The sequence below is a fragment of the Anarhichas minor genome, unplaced genomic scaffold (assembly GCF_050575085.1).
Source record: "Anarhichas minor isolate MPS153535 unplaced genomic scaffold, ASM5057508v1 ptg000011l, whole genome shotgun sequence".
Classification (NCBI taxonomy): Eukaryota; Metazoa; Chordata; class Actinopteri; order Perciformes; family Anarhichadidae; genus Anarhichas; species Anarhichas minor.
In genome coordinates, this window is record NW_027466457.1 from 16,784,344 (window position 1) to 16,801,655 (window position 17,312).

General features: G+C 42.7%; 1 protein-coding gene across 1 annotated transcript in view; it reads left to right on the forward strand.

Moving 5' to 3' along the window:
- cadps2 (Ca++-dependent secretion activator 2) overlaps nt 1-17,312 on the forward strand; it is a 141,491-nt gene that overhangs the window by 113,570 nt on the left and 10,609 nt on the right. Inside the window, exons 23-27 of the mRNA XM_076090018.1 lie at nt 761-916; nt 1,396-1,543; nt 6,675-6,749; nt 7,462-7,545; nt 7,719-7,751. Coding sequence (XP_075946133.1) covers nt 761-916; nt 1,396-1,543; nt 6,675-6,749; nt 7,462-7,545; nt 7,719-7,751 — 496 coding nt within the window. The remainder of the gene's footprint in view (nt 1-760; nt 917-1,395; nt 1,544-6,674; nt 6,750-7,461; nt 7,546-7,718; nt 7,752-17,312) is intronic.

The window sequence follows — 17,312 nt, forward strand, 5'->3', positions numbered from 1 at the left end:
CCCACGTCTTCAGAAAATCAAACCTAGAAACATTGAAGAACATGGAATGAAATTAATAATTTACATTGAAAATGTTTGATATGACTTAATTGTTTGGGTCTGCAATTTTCTCAATAATATTGCATACAGTCTCCAGGTAACTTGGTTGTAGGAAAAAGACAGAAATTCCAACAAGCAAACTGAAGCCTCAGCTGTTGGAGCGTTGTTTTTAAATGGCCCGTCCAGAGATCACATGATTTAGACATCAAAACTCTCCCTCCATACTGCACAGTAACGCGTTACATAGGCTGAAACATAGACATGTAGATCCAAAATGTAAAAAACATTTAAATATATACGCCTTAAGGTTGTTTAAAGCAACTCTGCACAAACAACAATGGAAGACAATGTTTACTTTCCTGAGAAAAGTCCAGAACCGAAAGAGGAAGTAAAGCTGAAAATATACCACGTTATTCCAAGTTTATATGTATTTACAACACTTTAGGAAAGGTAGCCAAATCAGCATTGTATTAAAAGTAATTCACGATTCACTGTTTAATATCTACATCACTCTACTACACCTGAAAAGAAAGGGAACAATCAACCCTTAAATACTGTCGAATGGTTTGGAAAATGACGAGCAGTAAGTTACAGGACTCGTCGTCTTTCAAAAGAATAGAGATCCTCGCATTTGTTACACACTTTGGTGGAAAACGACTCTGCGTTGTTGTCGTTGTCTTTGTGACGTTCCGTCGGTAACCCTCTCCGTCACTCCCCGCAGTAACGGCTCGGCCACCTCGGAGGACTTGTTCTGGAAGCTGGATGCTCTGCAGATGTTCGTGCTGGACCTCCACTGGCCGGATCCCGAGTTCGCCAAACATCTGGAGCAGAGACTCAAACTGATGGCCAGCGACATGATGGAGGCCTGTGTCAAGAGGTCAGACTGAGAGGTCGCCACAGCTGGATCAGGACCTCTGGGTTCACATCTGTCCGGATCCTTCTCACTCTTTCTCTCTCTTATTGTACCACACATCTGCCAACGTGAATCCCTTTTTTTATTATACTATGAAGATAGAATACAACCCAGTACATAAACGCAACTGTCGCTCTTGTAATTCACTTCTGAGTTTATGACATCAGCAAGCTCAAGTACACATATGAGAATAATCATTTCTAACCTGAAAACCTTAAAAGTCAGAAAATGAACCTGCTTTTGTGACGCTTTCTATGAAGGTCTGTCTAATTCTTTAGAATTGTATTTCGACATACATAGAAATTACATGTAAAAATACTTTTTTGTAATTTAACAGAAACATTCACAAATGTGTCGCAGTTTTACAGAAAATAGGTTAAATTTCAGCCATTTCTGAGAAACGACAACTATTAGAAATATATATTTTATGTTTTGCCTTACAGAACAAAATCTGCCTTTGATTCCAAAATGCAAAAAGCGGCTAAGTCAACGGACTTCAGGGTGGCGCTGTCGGTCTGCACCATGTTCAACGTGCTGATGGACGCCAAGAAGCAGTGCTCCAAACTCTGCGTGCTGGACACGGGTCAGGAGGTAAGTTAACTGTCACGTGACCTTTCTCCCCTTATGTTCGCGTTAGACTTTTAGCTGAAGGTGGAAAAGGATCACTGCTGTCAGTCGTCACACAAACATCTCCATCTGAATATTCAAAATCAGATCTGAATGATTTGTCACTGCAGAAAATCTGAAAGTAAACGTTACGTCGTCACGTTACGTCGTCACGTTACGTCGTCACGTTACGTTGTTACTCTTGTCACGTTACGTTTTTAGTCTACGTTGTTACTCTACGTTGTCACGTTATGTTGTTACTCTACGTTGTTACTCTACGTAGTTACTCTACGTTGTCACGTTACATTGTCACGTTACGTTGTTACGTTACGTTGTTACGTTACGTTGTCACGTTACGTTGTTACGTTACGTTGTGACATTGTTACGTTACGTTGTCACGTTACGTTACTCTGTTGTCACGTTACGTTGTTACTCTACGTTGTTACTCTACGTTGTCACTCTACGTTGTCACGTTACGTTGTCGCGTTACGTTGTCGCGTTACGTTGTTACTCTACGTTGTTACTCTACGTTGTCACTCTACGTTTTCACGTTACGTTGTCACGTTACGTTGTTACTCTACGTTGTTACTCTACGTTGTCACTCTACGTTGTCACGTTACGTTGTTACTCTGTTGTCATGTTATGTTGTTACTCTACGTTGTTACTCTACGTTGTTACATGACGATGTCTGTGAGCAGGTTTTTATGGTTCAGAAAGGTTGACATTTCAACGTATCCGTGGTTTGCAGAAATGACAATGCCAACATTTTGTCAACTGATTTGTGACAAACCACCGAGTCTGGCAAGCCAACCCATTCCTGATGACAAACTTCATGCAGCCACTAACCAGCCGTAACTACGAGAGAACATCTGCTCATCTCTGATTGGTTCTTTGAGGGAAAGGCTTGGTGCTGAGGATTGTTCAGTAGATGTACTTGACTTTTCTGATGGAATCCCTTTATTTGCAGTAATTACATTGAAGTGAACTGACTTTGGTCTGAAATCATAAATGCTGGTGTGACCAATCCCTGATCTCGGTTTTATCTTATCTAGTTTAACACAAGAACTCATTTTGAGAAATAATCTGAAACGAGGAGAAACTGGAACAAGAACATTGGCAGAATGTTGTTTGTAGATAAAATGAGTCTTGGCTGAATATCAGACTAAATCACTTAAGACTGTGTATTTTTCAGTTTGCATCTCACAGCTCACCATCAGAGACTCGTTCCTTGCTGAGTGAATGTGTATCAGCTTCTAAAAGAACCCTCAGTCTTTTCCCTCCGAACATCCAGCGCAGACGGGCGGTTCAGGTGTATTTGTGTTCACTCGACTTGAGCTGTTAAATGGACGGCTGTGTGAGGCGGCAGCCTTGGCGTTTGCTAAGAGCGAAACCCCTTTGGCCGCAGACGGGCTTGACAGAGAGCTAAGCTCGCTGCTCTGTTGACCTTCAGCTCCCTCTCTTCTCCGGCTTTCCAACGAGCCGCTGCCGCTTGACAACACAGTCTGTCCATTTTACGTGACACCACACAAGAAAATGAAGAAACATCTTCACCCGCCAGTAGACACACGAAAACGTCAACTTAGTGAAGATGATTCTTCGTCGGCTTACGAGGGGAGTCAAGATTACGACCATTTGATGTTAATGGAAGGATCGCTGATTCTTAAAACACTTCAGAGCCGACACAGCGTAGCTTTCCGGTAGCCTGCAGCTGCACTTTTTGCGACACGTTGGAGTCGAAGATGACGGGGAAAATAACTAAAATGGAAAATCCTTCTGCTTGCCTGAAGCCATCAGTGTGGCAACATTTTGCCTTCCCCGCAAGTTATGTCAACAAGTTGACAAAAAACTTCAGTTTGTAGGCTATAGAAGATTTAGAGACTGCAGCAACCAATGGAGAGAAAGCAGCCCTCAGAGAACTGTTTGGCGATTTCAGCCGCTACAGTCGCTTTGCGCTTGAACTCGATTGCGTCACTTCATGGGGCATTCAGGTGTACAACAAGAAATCTGCAAAACTCAAGCTGCATCTTTTGTTCCCAATTGAATTGTGAGTAAATTGTTTTTATATGTTAAATAAATGATTTAAATGTGACCATATAGTGTGGTACCTTCCCAAAAACAATGGCATGGCCGTCAGTGCTAAAAGAAAAACGTAAAAATTGGATTGAATTGTGATCTTCAATTCCGAATGTCAAATCAAACCATGGATTTGTTGAATCGTGACTGTTTGCAGTGCTTTGAGCTCTAAGAGCCGGCGTGCTTGTTGCTAACGGGAAACAGCTTCAAGTTTCCGATCTTGTGAACTTTAGTTCCGCATTACGTGCACAAACCCACATCCAGAGATCAGATCCTAACATGACGGTGATGGTAGAGAACCAAATGTTGTGAGTGAAGACTTCACATCTTGAATCGAGACATAAACCATTAGATGGTTTTGACGGTTCAGTTGAGATGGACAGACTGATTCCATGAAGTCCTTCTGGGTTTCCAAACACGACCAACCTCCGGTCCACATTTTGTTCGGTTTGTCAGACTGAACTGTGTATGAATAACCTTGATGATTAATGTTCTCAGGAGTTTAGGTGAAAAGCTTTTACAACTCGTCTGCTTGCTGCTCATTTATATCTTTGATTTTTACAGCCGACAATAGGAGACACATTTAAACTCACAGAGACGGAGTCATGTGAAGATGTGTTGCAAACTCTTGTAATTGTACAATGTCACAATAGAGAAATGTCACTGATGTGTTGTGAAAACTGACTCTTCTCTTTGTCTCGTGTCCTCCGGTCCCTCATGTCCATGTGTCGTCCACGTCATTGTTTGAATCCCAGATTGACAAACAATGGGTAAGTCCCTCTATCGCCTCTCACCTTATCCTTTTTCTTTCATGTCACACTTCTCCACCTAAAGAAAGAAGTTCAGTAACTCTTTATGATAACCACATTAATAAATGTTCAATTGATAGTTTGTGAAACCGAAGAATTAAAACCAGAATTTCTGTTTGTCTGCCTTCACTTATAACTGACAGGACGGCCATTGGAACAAATAACAGCCTGGTCTCCTAAAAATGACGTTCCCATAGAACGAAACTGCATCAAATACAATTCGAAGGAACTTATTTCTTCCCGGATTACGTTTGTTTTTGACGCATCACAATTACTTTTGATCAAAGTTTGTCCAAATATTGATAAATGGGTCAAACACAGGACTTTCACCCAGGAGACTTGTGTTAGTGTCCCGTTTGAAACCAAGAGTATCGTTACTATTTAAACCCAAACCCTGATCTTTACTGAACTAAACGAACTAAACGTTTATCAGAAACGTATCATTGGTTCAGAAACGTCTTGATTCAACGTATACTCGGTTTGCAGAAACCTACAATGCCAACATTTTATTTCAGCGACTGTGTTGATTGATTTAAAAGTGTATGAGGTTCTCTGTGATGTTTGAATTCAGCAGATTTCTTTCTTTGCGGTTCTTTCAACATCAGCAGACTCATTGATTTCCATGAATATGGTTCAGTTGATGCACGTCCGCGTTCACTTGCCAGTAGGCGTTGTGAACGAGGCCTCCTGATCTCCGACCCCTGACCGGCAGTCTGAAGGGTCTTGAATACGTCAGTGTGAACTTGATCCAGACCTTTTGCTGTGGTCAGTTTTCAGCCGTGGGGGGTTATAGTGCGTCGATCTGCACCGAAGCATTTTGGCCGTTTCTGACGCCTCAGCGAAAAATTCCGCTGCCCTTTTTTTCCAATTTTCCCATCTTGGTTTATTTATTTTTGTGGGAACAACGGCGTCGAGATTTCCACCGTCTGCAGACGTGGAGAGGAACCGCCTGTGACGAATCTGCACTTGAGGAGAAACTCCTCTGCTGGATTCATGAATTCTGCATTTACAGACGGGGTGATCAGCCCAAATCAATGAGAACGCTTATCAGCCTGCTGTCTTTTTGTTGCTCGGGTCATTTGAATAGTGTCCGGGGGGGGGGGAAGCGAGAGGGGAGGTCTTGTTGAAAACGTGACCCGGTTCAGAATCTAAAACATCTCACAGAGCTGAAGTAGCAGCGTCGGCTGCAGCTCAACGACCACATCAATGTTTTTAAAAGCTCTAATTGTTCTTTTGAGTTCTTTTTTTTTTTTTTGTTGCTGCGCACATGGCAAAGACCGAACTATTTATTCTCCTGCTCTCTGCTTTTCACGGCGCCATTTGTAGGAACAAAAGAGGGGAAAGCAGCGATGTTAATTGAGGTAAGGGGAGAGGGAAGAAAACAAGATAAGCTCTCAAGATTTGCCAAAAAAGATTCCGAGAGCGCTGAAAGAGAACTGCCATTTTGCGAACTTGCGGAGGGGGGGAAGAAAATTAGGGCTGTCGGCGGTGACCTCCCAGGACCCACAATTTGTCAGCGATCTGTGCGCTTTGTTGATTGAAATTTTTAATTTGGGTGTTCTTTAGACGGCCAGTGAAAGGGCATTGTCGCCAAGAGATGAACTCCCCCGCTGCTGCTGCCATTCAGCCATCAGCCCCAGCCTTTTTTTTTTCCTTCAAGGGAAAAGGTGCCATGAATATGTTTTAGGGTGGGGGGTGGGGGTGGGGGGGGGGGGGGGGGAAATGAGACATGAAATGGCGGATTAATTGAATCTCGTGTGAGCCTTTGGTCCTCGCAGCTGGACCGATGCTTTAGAGAAATACAAGGCTGCTCTAATTGTAGGGAGACACACAAAAAAGTATCCTTCAGATTCCTTCGCTTTTCCAGCGCGGACGGGAATGTCATTCAGCCGCATAATGGTCCTATTAGCTGCTTAACTCAGCGGCGTCACACGGATGGTGAGGTTTTTCATTCCTCACCGTGTGTGTGTGTGTGTGTGTGTGTGTGTGTGTGTGTGTGTGTGTGTGTGTGTGTGTGTGTGTGTGTGTGTGTGTGTGTGTGTGTGTGTGTGTGTGTGTGTGTGTGTGTGTGTGTGAGAGAGAGACTTGATGTTCATACCGAGTGTTGTAGGTATTTTTCTTTCTGTCTTTTACAGCACAGACAACACCGTTGTTCAGGGAGGCGAGGAGTCATTTTTAGCCTTTGCTGAAAATAAAAAAAATTGCCCCCCCCCCCCCCTCATGTCCCCCTGCAGCAACAGTACCACTCCAAGATCGATGTTCTGATTGACGAGGCGTTCAAAGACATGATTTCCTCCCTAGTAACAAAGGTAAAATGTCATTTTATGTGATCACATCCTCTCACTGGTAACACTCAGGATTTACTTTTATATTTTTTGATGTTTATTTCACTAAACCAACACAGATTCCTTCCGTTTGTATGCGAGAAATTATGACTTGAATTTATTTTTTGTTTACTTTTAGCTGAAGTTTTCATTTGCTTTGTTACTTATATATATGTATATATATATATATATATTTTTTTTTTTTTTTTTATTATTTTTTTTTTTATTTATTTTTTTTTTTTTACCTTTCTATATTTAGATTTTTAAATTCTTGATTAATACAAATGCCTCGTCAATTATTTTTATTACATTTATCTTGCTTGTAACGATTTTGGGGCTCTGACTTTTATTTCATAAAACATCTGGAAAACATCTGCTGATTATTAGCAGGTTGTAGAAACTTGACTTTAGAAAAAGCTTAAAACAAGTCTGACTGCACATTTTTCCACTTTGTGTCAAAGAAAATAAAAAAGTATTTGCAGACAAATAAATTATTTTCAGAATGAAAAGTTTCTAAAAGCAGTGAATTGTGTGTGTGTGTGTGTGTGTGTGTGTGTGTGTGTGTGTGTGTGTGTGTGTGTGTGTGTGTGTGTGTGTGTGTGTGTGTGTGTGTGTGTGTGTGTGTGTGTGTGTGTGTGTGTGTGTGTGTGTGTGTGTGTGTGTGTGTGTGTGTGTCCCCCCCCCCGTCTGTCTGCAGTTGGCCGCTGTTTTAGACGGCGTCCTCTCCAAGCTCTCCAGATACGATGAAGGGACGTTCTTCTCTTCTATCCTCTCGTTCACAGTGAGTTTTCTTTTTGTCTCTGGAAACAGAGCGCTGAGCTGTTTCCCTCACCGCTCACAGGGAACCTGTTATTTACTGGAAACCAGATCTGCAGTGTCATTCTACTTCTTCTTCTCCTCCTCTTTGCTCCTCTTCCTCCTGCGCCCCCCCCCCCCCCCCCCCCCCCCTGAAAGGTGAAAGCAGCTGCCAAATATGTGGAGGTCCCTGTGAGTCCGTTTATCTGCCTGCTGTTTATATTTATTCACCCTGTTCGTCAGTCGGTTTTCCATATTTCTGTTTCCATCACAATCGAAGCGTCGCTGTTGAAAATGAAGCAGCCTGGCAATGAGAAGCGGCCGCTCGTTGCATTCCGCCTCAGTCGTGTGCTTGTTGGGTTTTTGTAAGTTTTCTCATCGCAGCGTGTTAAGCATGTGTGAAAGATAAAGAGGGTTTTTATTCCGTCTGCAGCTCCAGAGCCAAAGATCACACAACAAGCCTAATTAATTGCACTCTTGTCCTTGGAGATATGTTTTTGCTGAAGTGTCGCTTTGTGGGCGGCGGCGTTCGGGTGTCGAGCGGTTAATGAACGACGGCGATGTGGCAAAGATCAGAGGCTGAGGATGAGGAGGAGGAGGAGGAGACGTGTACCGCGTACCGGCAGGAGTTAAAGTGTGGAGGTGATGAGGCGTTAACGTTTTGGCGGTGTTCGAGGTGTGAAGGAGAGAGAGAGAGAGAGAGCTTTAATCTCCAGAATTACATCTCACAAAGAAGAGGTGACCTCTCACTTTCTAAAGTGATTAACAGCTCGAAATTAACAAAGTACAATTCCTCTGTGATTTGGGGTTTTTGCACGTTTTTAAATTTTTCATCTCTCTAATATGAATTTAGTTTTTAAAAGCATCCGCTGGGATTAAAGATATTTAAAATCAGTTTTTTCAAACCTCTCAGGCTTCAATCCAACAACCACCAAACACTGAGGAGGAAATGAACCGTTCCTCTCTTACTTGGAGTAGTTTGGCTGTAAATTAAATGTTTTAGACGTCTACCATGAAATTACATTTCCTATTGAATGTTACAAAACAAGTCTTCCAATGGTGGCAATTATTTTTTATGTAAATTTAATTTGATAGCCCTCTTTGGCCAAAATCAATCCATGCATCCAGTATCCTGAGACATTTCGACGTTACTGGATGATTCTGTGCAAATGTTGGGTGGCAGCGCAGGAAGCTGTGCGTCCTTTGTGAACAGAAAAGGGAGTTTTAAAGGCGCTAAAAGGTTTGATGTGAAAACACTCCGGCTAACATTTTGCATCAGTCAGTGATGTGAGTTGCAGCACGTTTCAGATAAAAGGTTTGAATACAAGACCAAGTACCAGGATGCTGTTGACCCAGAGCAGCGTCTGGCTGTTGTACAGATTGAGATACTGCAAGATATTGTGTTGAGCTTCCTTTTAGTTCCCTCTGGTGAACAGTTCGTCTATATGTCATGGGCTTTTATTGTGAAAGGTAAGAACAGAAGGAGTGGATCTGGTCTGTCCGCGTTGTTGTTTTGAAAATGTCCGTTCCTCACTACCTGATTGGTTGATGCCTTCGCAAAATATTCACATTCTGTGTGAACGGACTCAAGATCAACATTTAACAAATATATATTGACGTGCAGATGAAAGGCCTTTAGAAGAGCACTCGTGTCTGTACGCTAAAATACAAGACGACTGAGAGCAGCCAGTTAGCTTAGCATTAAAGACTGGAAACAGCTAGCCAAGATCCGTCCAAAGGCAACAAAATCCAAATACCAGCACATCTGAAGCTCACCGATCAACACATTATATCTTGGTTGTACAATCTGCACAAAAAACAAAGTGTAAAAATGTAAATTCGCCATTTTTGTTTTTTTTAACGAGGGTTGTGTGGCGAACGATGTCTTTGCTTGGACCAGTGACCTCCTGGAGTCTCCAAACATCGGAGCTCAGAGCGGTGCCAGAGTCACTCTCGTTGTGGAGAGCTAGCTTTGTCCGCTCGGCGTTTTAGCCTCGCAATGTTTGCTTTTTTTTCGGCGCTGTGTCTGCAATTTGCGTAGCTTCCTCTTGAATGCTTGTTGAAGATCTGGCACCGAGAAACATCTGGAACACAGCAAAATAACAAGATGCCGGCAGATATGCAGGTTCTTTCTGTATCAGTCTATAGGTTCTCTACTCATTGGGGCATATTAAGGGTCAGCCATGTACACATTTTATTATTTTAAAATGACAAAAACTAATGTCGCAATCCTTGTCGAAGTCGTTCGGTTCCTTCATTTGTATTTCAATTTACATCTAAATGAGACTTCTGAGATCCTCCAAGCATGTGTGGAATAATACAATTATATATGCAAGATAATGATGTATTTAGAGGTTCAAAACCACCATCTTTAGAGTCCAGAATAAGGATATTAAACAGATTCCTCCGTTGTGTGTTTAATATTTGAGACTCAGACGTGAGAACGTCCCACACTGAGTCATTAATCAGCTGAGATAAAGAGCAGCACAACAGTCTCACCTGACCTCCTAATCCTCTGCCCCGCCGCGGGACGTCCCACATATCCCATCATGCTCTCTGGTTTCCGTCCAGACTCCCCCGCTCCCCTGAAATTATAATGTAACCGCTACCTTGGCCTTTTTGGTCTTTTGTGTGGAGGGAACCTGACGCAGGTAAGCAGGTAAGCCTCTTCTCCAGGTGCGATGACGAGCCCCCCCCCCCCTCCCCTCGAGAGTTTATATCTTGAAGACTTTTCTTTCTCTATATTCTGGTAAAGATCACCCTACAACTGCAAGTACTTGCTTTATACTTTTATAGTTTTCATTCAACATGAGATATTATTTTTTGTCAACGTTTTTCATTTTGGACATTTTTTGATAGTTTTGTAAGTTATTCTATCAGGACGAGACTTTCTGTCTTTCATGCTTTTCCATCTTCAACAGATTTGAAAGCACAAACTTCTGGTTGCTGTTTTTATTACCTGACTATGAAAGTAAACTCAACGTCTCCTTTAGCTTTACATAAAGTGTAAGGTGCATTTTATGATCCCCATAACACATTGAAAGTCCCGTCAGTATCACCGTCCTCAGTACCAACACCAGAATGATGCTGCAGGCTCCACATGACTCATCATTATTAGATTTGATCATCTTTAGTCAGTGTTTAGAGACAAACACAAGGGTTTGAATTACAGGCCTGGACCCAATCATCATTCATATACCCTGTACCTGTAGTCATTATTAAATATCACTACATATTTCCCTTATTCCTGCCTGGAAGAATCTACAATTTCAGACACTCATTAAGTCCATTTTTAACATTTATGTTTGGCGTCACGTGTACGTCACGAGAGTCTGTACGGCCAACGTGACGGAGGTCCCACCATGAACCAGGATGAATGAAAGGATGGATGGAGGGATTAATGAAAAGATGGAGGGAGGGAAAGATAGATGAAAAGATTCTCACTATTCTGTCCATAACCTGAAAAACAGCCAATTAGTTTTACTCTACGTTCATCCTGATGAAATGTGTCCCAGTAGAAACAGGATTTTACTCGAGTGATTCTATATTTTCCCGAGACTTCTCATGTCTTCAGTGATTGTAAATGACAGTTATTCTGTGTGTCTCATGTCATCCCTCATGTCATGTGACTGTACAGGAGTGCAGTAGTTTGGCCTGTTTCACGTCCAGGACTTTGACCTGAAGCATGAAGTCGTGTTTCTGTTCTTCACAATGTGTTCATCACACTGAGTCACACGTGTTCAGCAGGACCGACGTGTTCACGCCCGCACGCAGCCAAGACACCAGCGACTGACAGCCGCACACGCTCGCACCGAACATATGCAGCGAAACAGCAGGAACACAAACATCGGGGGAGTCGTCATCATCATCATCATCATCATCATGGCACGTCTCTTCACCGTCTTTAACGCGACACGGCCCTGCAGGAAACAAGCAAACTAGAAACAAACGAACTGGCTCTTGTCGGGGGCGTTCTGGTGGTTCAAGGCGTCGACCGCGTAAAAACCACAAAGTCTCTGGTTTGAAGAAACTCATTTCTGTTAGATTTGAAAGCAGTTAACCTGCAACTCCTGAAGATCAGAGGAAGATAATTTGTCTTCTTTTGCTGTTGCACCATAAAAAATCAACCGTGTCGAACTGCTTTATAAAAGCACACGACCCTCAGAGCTGTTTAACCGTTTAATTAGAACAACATGCTATTTACAGACATTTAGCACATGATGCACAGAATTCCTCTTTAATTTTAAATAACTCTGCTTATGAGGTTAATATTCAGCATGTCACCGTACATCTACTGTCAATGGTTCAGTCTCGTCAACATGTGGAGATATTTCACATTTAAAATATCACAGTTCACAAAACGACGTCTTAGTTTAAATGAAGTATAAACAGGTTTATGAATTTCATGCTTCTTTATGTAAAACAAAATAGGAAAAACTATTTTTAAATGCACGAGATTAAAGAATATTTACTGCAAAATAAAATCCTGTTTACTGAATATTTTGGCAGATTTTAAATGATTAATTCATCAAATAATGGATCAACAGAAATGTATCAACTGAGCGTTTGTTATTTTTAGGATGATTGATTGAAACTGTTTCCGGTTTCTCAAATATGACAATCTGCTGCTTCTCCTAATTTGTGATATGATTATAAATGAAATATTTTAGGTTTTTTTTAGACAGTTGGTCAGACAAAAGAAGCAACATGCTGATGGTCAGTAAATGAAGTCGTTATTGGCAATCGCTCACAGTGGATGTACATGAGCCTCATAAACACAGTTATTTTGAATTATAGAGGGATTTTGTGTGAACACACGTATTTGTACACACACACACACACACACACACACACACACACACTGAGCATCTGGTAGAAATGAACTGAATCCCGGGCAGGAGACGAGGCCGGTAGCGCTGTGTAATTACCTGGCACTTCACCGCCTTCCTCCTCCCCCCCGCTCACTACTCATCATCAACGGGGCCCCCCTCACTTCACCCACCCCCCCCCCCCCCCCCCCTCCCCGCCTGTATCCCAACACCGCTTAATTTTACACTCTCAATTTTGTTGTTATCAAATGTTGACGAGCAACCAGGCGGCCATTATCCCGGCGCGGAGGGGATTACTGGTGTTTGGCTACAAGTGGAGGAGACGAAACAGGCCGAGCGTGACAAGAGCGCTGAGCTGCTTGTATGTAGGGTGTGTGTGTGTGTGTGTGTGTGTGTGTGTGTGTTTCTTCTCCTTCCTTTCTTTCCTGTCGTGTTAAAGTCTTAATCTCGGTGGCTGGAACTGTGCCGCCGTCTCCGATCTGTCAGGCTGCTTTGTCACCTCGTCAGAAGGAGAGAAAAGAGGTAAATGATTGAGACTGAGCCTTGAGGGGATGGAAGGAGGCGAAGATTGATGTCTCAAGTGACAACAAGGGCAGTAATATGTTGCCAGTGACACACACACACTCACACACAGTCTTGAATGGTGTAGTACAGATTTTTCTCTGGCTTTGACCCTCTCCACATTGGTGCACATGTATCTTTTACTGGCTCTGCTTTGGTCCTATACTTGCCTGACAGTGTTGGGTCGGGTTGAGGTTCAAGACTCCAGTCAAGTTCTTCCACAACAAACTTAGAAAACCTTTTTTATTTAGTTGGAGCTGACTTGGTGCAGTCGGAGTTAGAAGCGCGCTGCTGTTTGAAGTGTATTTGCTGCAGCGTCAAGAAGCCTCAGACCAGGAGGACGTACTGTTTGATTTCCTGCTTTTTGGGTTTCGTGTCAGAAGTTCTGTTTGTTCTGATGTCAAATGTTGAGCTCTGAGAAGTCAAAAGTAAACGATCGCGACTTAAAAAACGATTAGTTTGATGTCTTTAAATATAAACGTTTGATTTCCAGCTGGTATCTTTTGTTTGTTTTGTTTTTAGATGAATCAACATACATAACTGGTTAAATATGTATGATTTAAATCTTGAGGAGCCAAACAGACATTTGTGTTTATATCACCTCGGTAGCTTGAATTCAAAGAGGTCAGAAATGGTCGTTTTTAACTCCACCCTCAACAACAGACGTCACATAAATGAACCCAAAACACAATCTTTTCCTAAACCTAGCTAACTTGTTTCCTGTGAAGACGGACGTTTATTTTGAAAAGATTGCCAGCATCTAACAAGTGGAAATTGACACGTGTTGCTGGACATTTGACGGAAAACGCATGAAAAATGAGGAATAACTTTTTCTGTGAGATACGTGAGACAAGTGGTGAAGGACGATGCTTTTCGGGCGGTTTGGCCGAGGGACAGGTCTCCAGAAGATAAGGACTCAAGAACTGTAAGACTCGGGACTCAATGACTGGAAAGAGTTCGGATAGGTCACCAATGTGCAACCAGATGAAACCAGTTCCTCAGATCGCTCACTAATGATGCCGATGACGCTGCAGACCTTTCTGATTGTTTTCGTTTGGATGTAAAACTCGCTAAAAACGCTTACATGGACATAAAATCTCTTGACATTCAAACCCAGTTTTGAAACGTATCCGCATCAACGAGGACTTGGACCTGGAAGTGTCTGGAACGGATCAGAGGCATGACGAGAACCGTAACACACCCGGTGAGACGCACGTTGGTTTCGGTCTCTTCAAGAATTCTGATCTTCGATCTGACGATCATCCTCGATGTGCCAACACTCGCGCCGCTCCGCTCGCTCCAGAGGATTATGGGGATTCTGACAGGCCTGACCCCTCCTCTCTGTGGTCGCACATAACACTCACACCGCCCCTCCTTCTCCTGCACACACACACACACACACACACACACACTCTCTCTCCAGATCCCCTCGCGGCCATGTGACCCCACTTTAACCCCTGGTATCTGCAGGTGTTCTTGTCGAGCGGTCCGTCTGAATTACAGCTGAGCGTCTCTGACTGATCGCAGTCTGTCACTTGCTGTTCGAGGCCTCTGAAATAACATTTGACTTTCATTCATCGAGTGAGGCTCCGCTTACTTCTGTTTCATGTTCCCACAGAAACAGAATGTGGTATTCTTTTACTCTGGCTAAATACTGGTTAACAGTACTTTTTTACTTTGCTAGCATTGTCTCTTCAAACACATTGCTGCATTATTGAGGTACAATCATAGACTATAATAAGTGGACGTAGTTGTCGTGACGTCACCCACTGGTTCGTGGACTGATGTTTTCTCCGCCTCGAGTTCAGTATTTTGACCATCGCCATCTTGGATTTTTGCAACCAATAGTGAGCGTATTCATACTGTAGAGGAGTGAGGTAACTTGTTAAAGACGCCACTTAATATTACTATTAATATATAAACTCATGTTTACAATGTTTACTGAGGTCATAAATCAAGAGAGAAGTAGAGTCATTTTCTCATAGACTTCTATACAACCAGAGGAGTCGCCCCCTGGTGGACACTAGAGAGAATGCAGCTTTAAGACACTTGCCTTCACTCAACAGGACTCGACAGTATGGCGCGATCCCCGTCTGTAATACCAGCTAGATCACCGCTAAAAATGTTGTGGAAAATGAGCACAGTCATCTCCATCAGAGGCCCAGAATTCCCACAGTTGCCTCTTTTGCATGTCACGCCACAAACCAAAAAACTCAAGGCACTTGCGTGATGTTGTCAATGTTGTTTTACACAAACACCACCATGTGACAGTTTGTATTCTTTTGTGTTGTCCTTGAAAACAAAAAAGGTCAGAATCCCAAATGTATTTATTTATTTATAAACGAGCCTTTTTGCCTTTTAAGTGAAGCCAAAAGGTTTCTGTGTTTTCTCCGAGGCTCTATTTCCTTGTTTTTCCACGGGGGACCTGGCGTGCCATGCTCAGCGGCGCTGCAGCAGAACAACCCCCCCCCCCCCCCCCCCCCCTCCTCCCCCCCAAGACGCACGGCTCAGAGAAAACGGGTGTGAAAGATGTCAAAGCAATTACAATAAGCATTACACTTGTAATGTCCCCTGACTACAGGGAGTGTGAATGAACAGGGCTTCACCCACTTCCCCCTGCCTCTGGCCTCTCCCAGCCCGACCAGCAGCTGCTTCCACTGCAGTTCAGTCCTCCGGTGTTACCGCCCAGAGCTGCTGCTTACACCGGTACTTCACCTTCTTCTCTTCGCCCGTGTGTTCCCGTGTCCTGTTGGACGGTTGTGCTCAACAGACACACAAACGGAACATGTAGAGTGTGCATCAGTGAGGAAAATGCTTTCAAGAAATCGTTGCTTAAATATGCAAATTTAACTTAATACGTTACATTCTGTGTTGGAATCAGTGTTTGGGGCTCGTACCACTCATTTACAAGTCATTTAGAGAAAACGGCCTTTAAAGAAATGTTTTGTTAAATTACAGATCATTAGCTTTTGTTTTACAAGTTTTCTGAAATGTTATGTTAAATGAGGCATTATGTAATGAAGACTTTTAGTGAGATGCAAATATACAAAGTAATACCATGAACACCTAAATGTGTATTTTGGATGTTTTCTTTCCACTCGTCTGAAAGAAGACGTGTTATGGAAGCAAAATAGCCCAAAATCTCAAAATTGCCAAGTGCATGAACAGAGACGTCACCTTAACGGGAAGAATTCTGACTTCAAGGCAACAGTGAAGAACACTGTGAACAAAGTCACTTTAATAGTCATTTGTCACATTAAGGGAATGATTTAGGCAAAGATTCCCCAACAAACTCCTTTTACATCAAGTCCAAATAATAAGAAAGAAAACTGAACTTCAACTGAAACGTGAACTGTGACGAGATGAAGCTGATAATAGTTATCAATGGAGCCACACTAACACCTCTGAAGTCATGTTTTGTTCAAACCTTAATGAACCACATGAACAGAAACACTGAGACGTCTTATTGACCCTGAAATACTCCGTTAAACTTAACAGCAGCAGAGTTACTCGCTGTGCCTTGGTTGCTTCTTTGTGTGCTACAGGTGTCACACCGCTGCACACCCGCAGTGTGTCGAGGCCAACAACACAACTTTATTCACAAATATTCTTTTTAAGTACGGCAAGAAATTGAGAATGCGCCCTCAGGTTTTACGGGTAGGTTTTGCTTTTATTAAAAATGAATATAATTGCACATTGAAAGAGTTATTGGTCACGTTAGTTAAGTGGAAATTCACATCAGAATGGAAGACGTCAGTGGCGTTTTAACATTTTACTGAATGTGTTTAATGAAGGTTGGCTCTGATCGCCGTCATGTTGTCTCTGTCCTCAGCAGAGAGGACAAACTCCGTCCTTATTGATAGTTATTCCCCTCGCCCACTCAAGCTCTATATATCTACTGTGAAGCCCGGAAGCTTCTTGATTAAACTTGATCCATGAGTACAGACATCATTATTACATTCACAACATATGGAGAGGAGGTGATCTGTAATATTTGAATGCCTGCCCATGGAGGTTACACTTTGGTGAGACTTTCATCTGTCAGAGTCGGGGGGGATTGTTACATTGTTTTAAATGTGTATTAAATGTTTACTATTGGAAGTAAAAATAAAACACAAAGAATCGTGCAGGAGAGAAACCCGTCACCAACACAGGATTCAACCCATTAAATGGCACATAAATGATCCGCTTCCTGTGATTGGTTTGAATGGAAACCGCTCCAGAGTTCACTTGACAGCTGTCCGAGATCACTCGTTGAAGACGGACCAGTTAGCTGTTGTTTGGTCAGCACCAGTGCTCCAGTCCGTCATTCACACCAAACCAAACTAATTGGGTTTTTACGCTCCAGGGTTCAGTTGAGCCG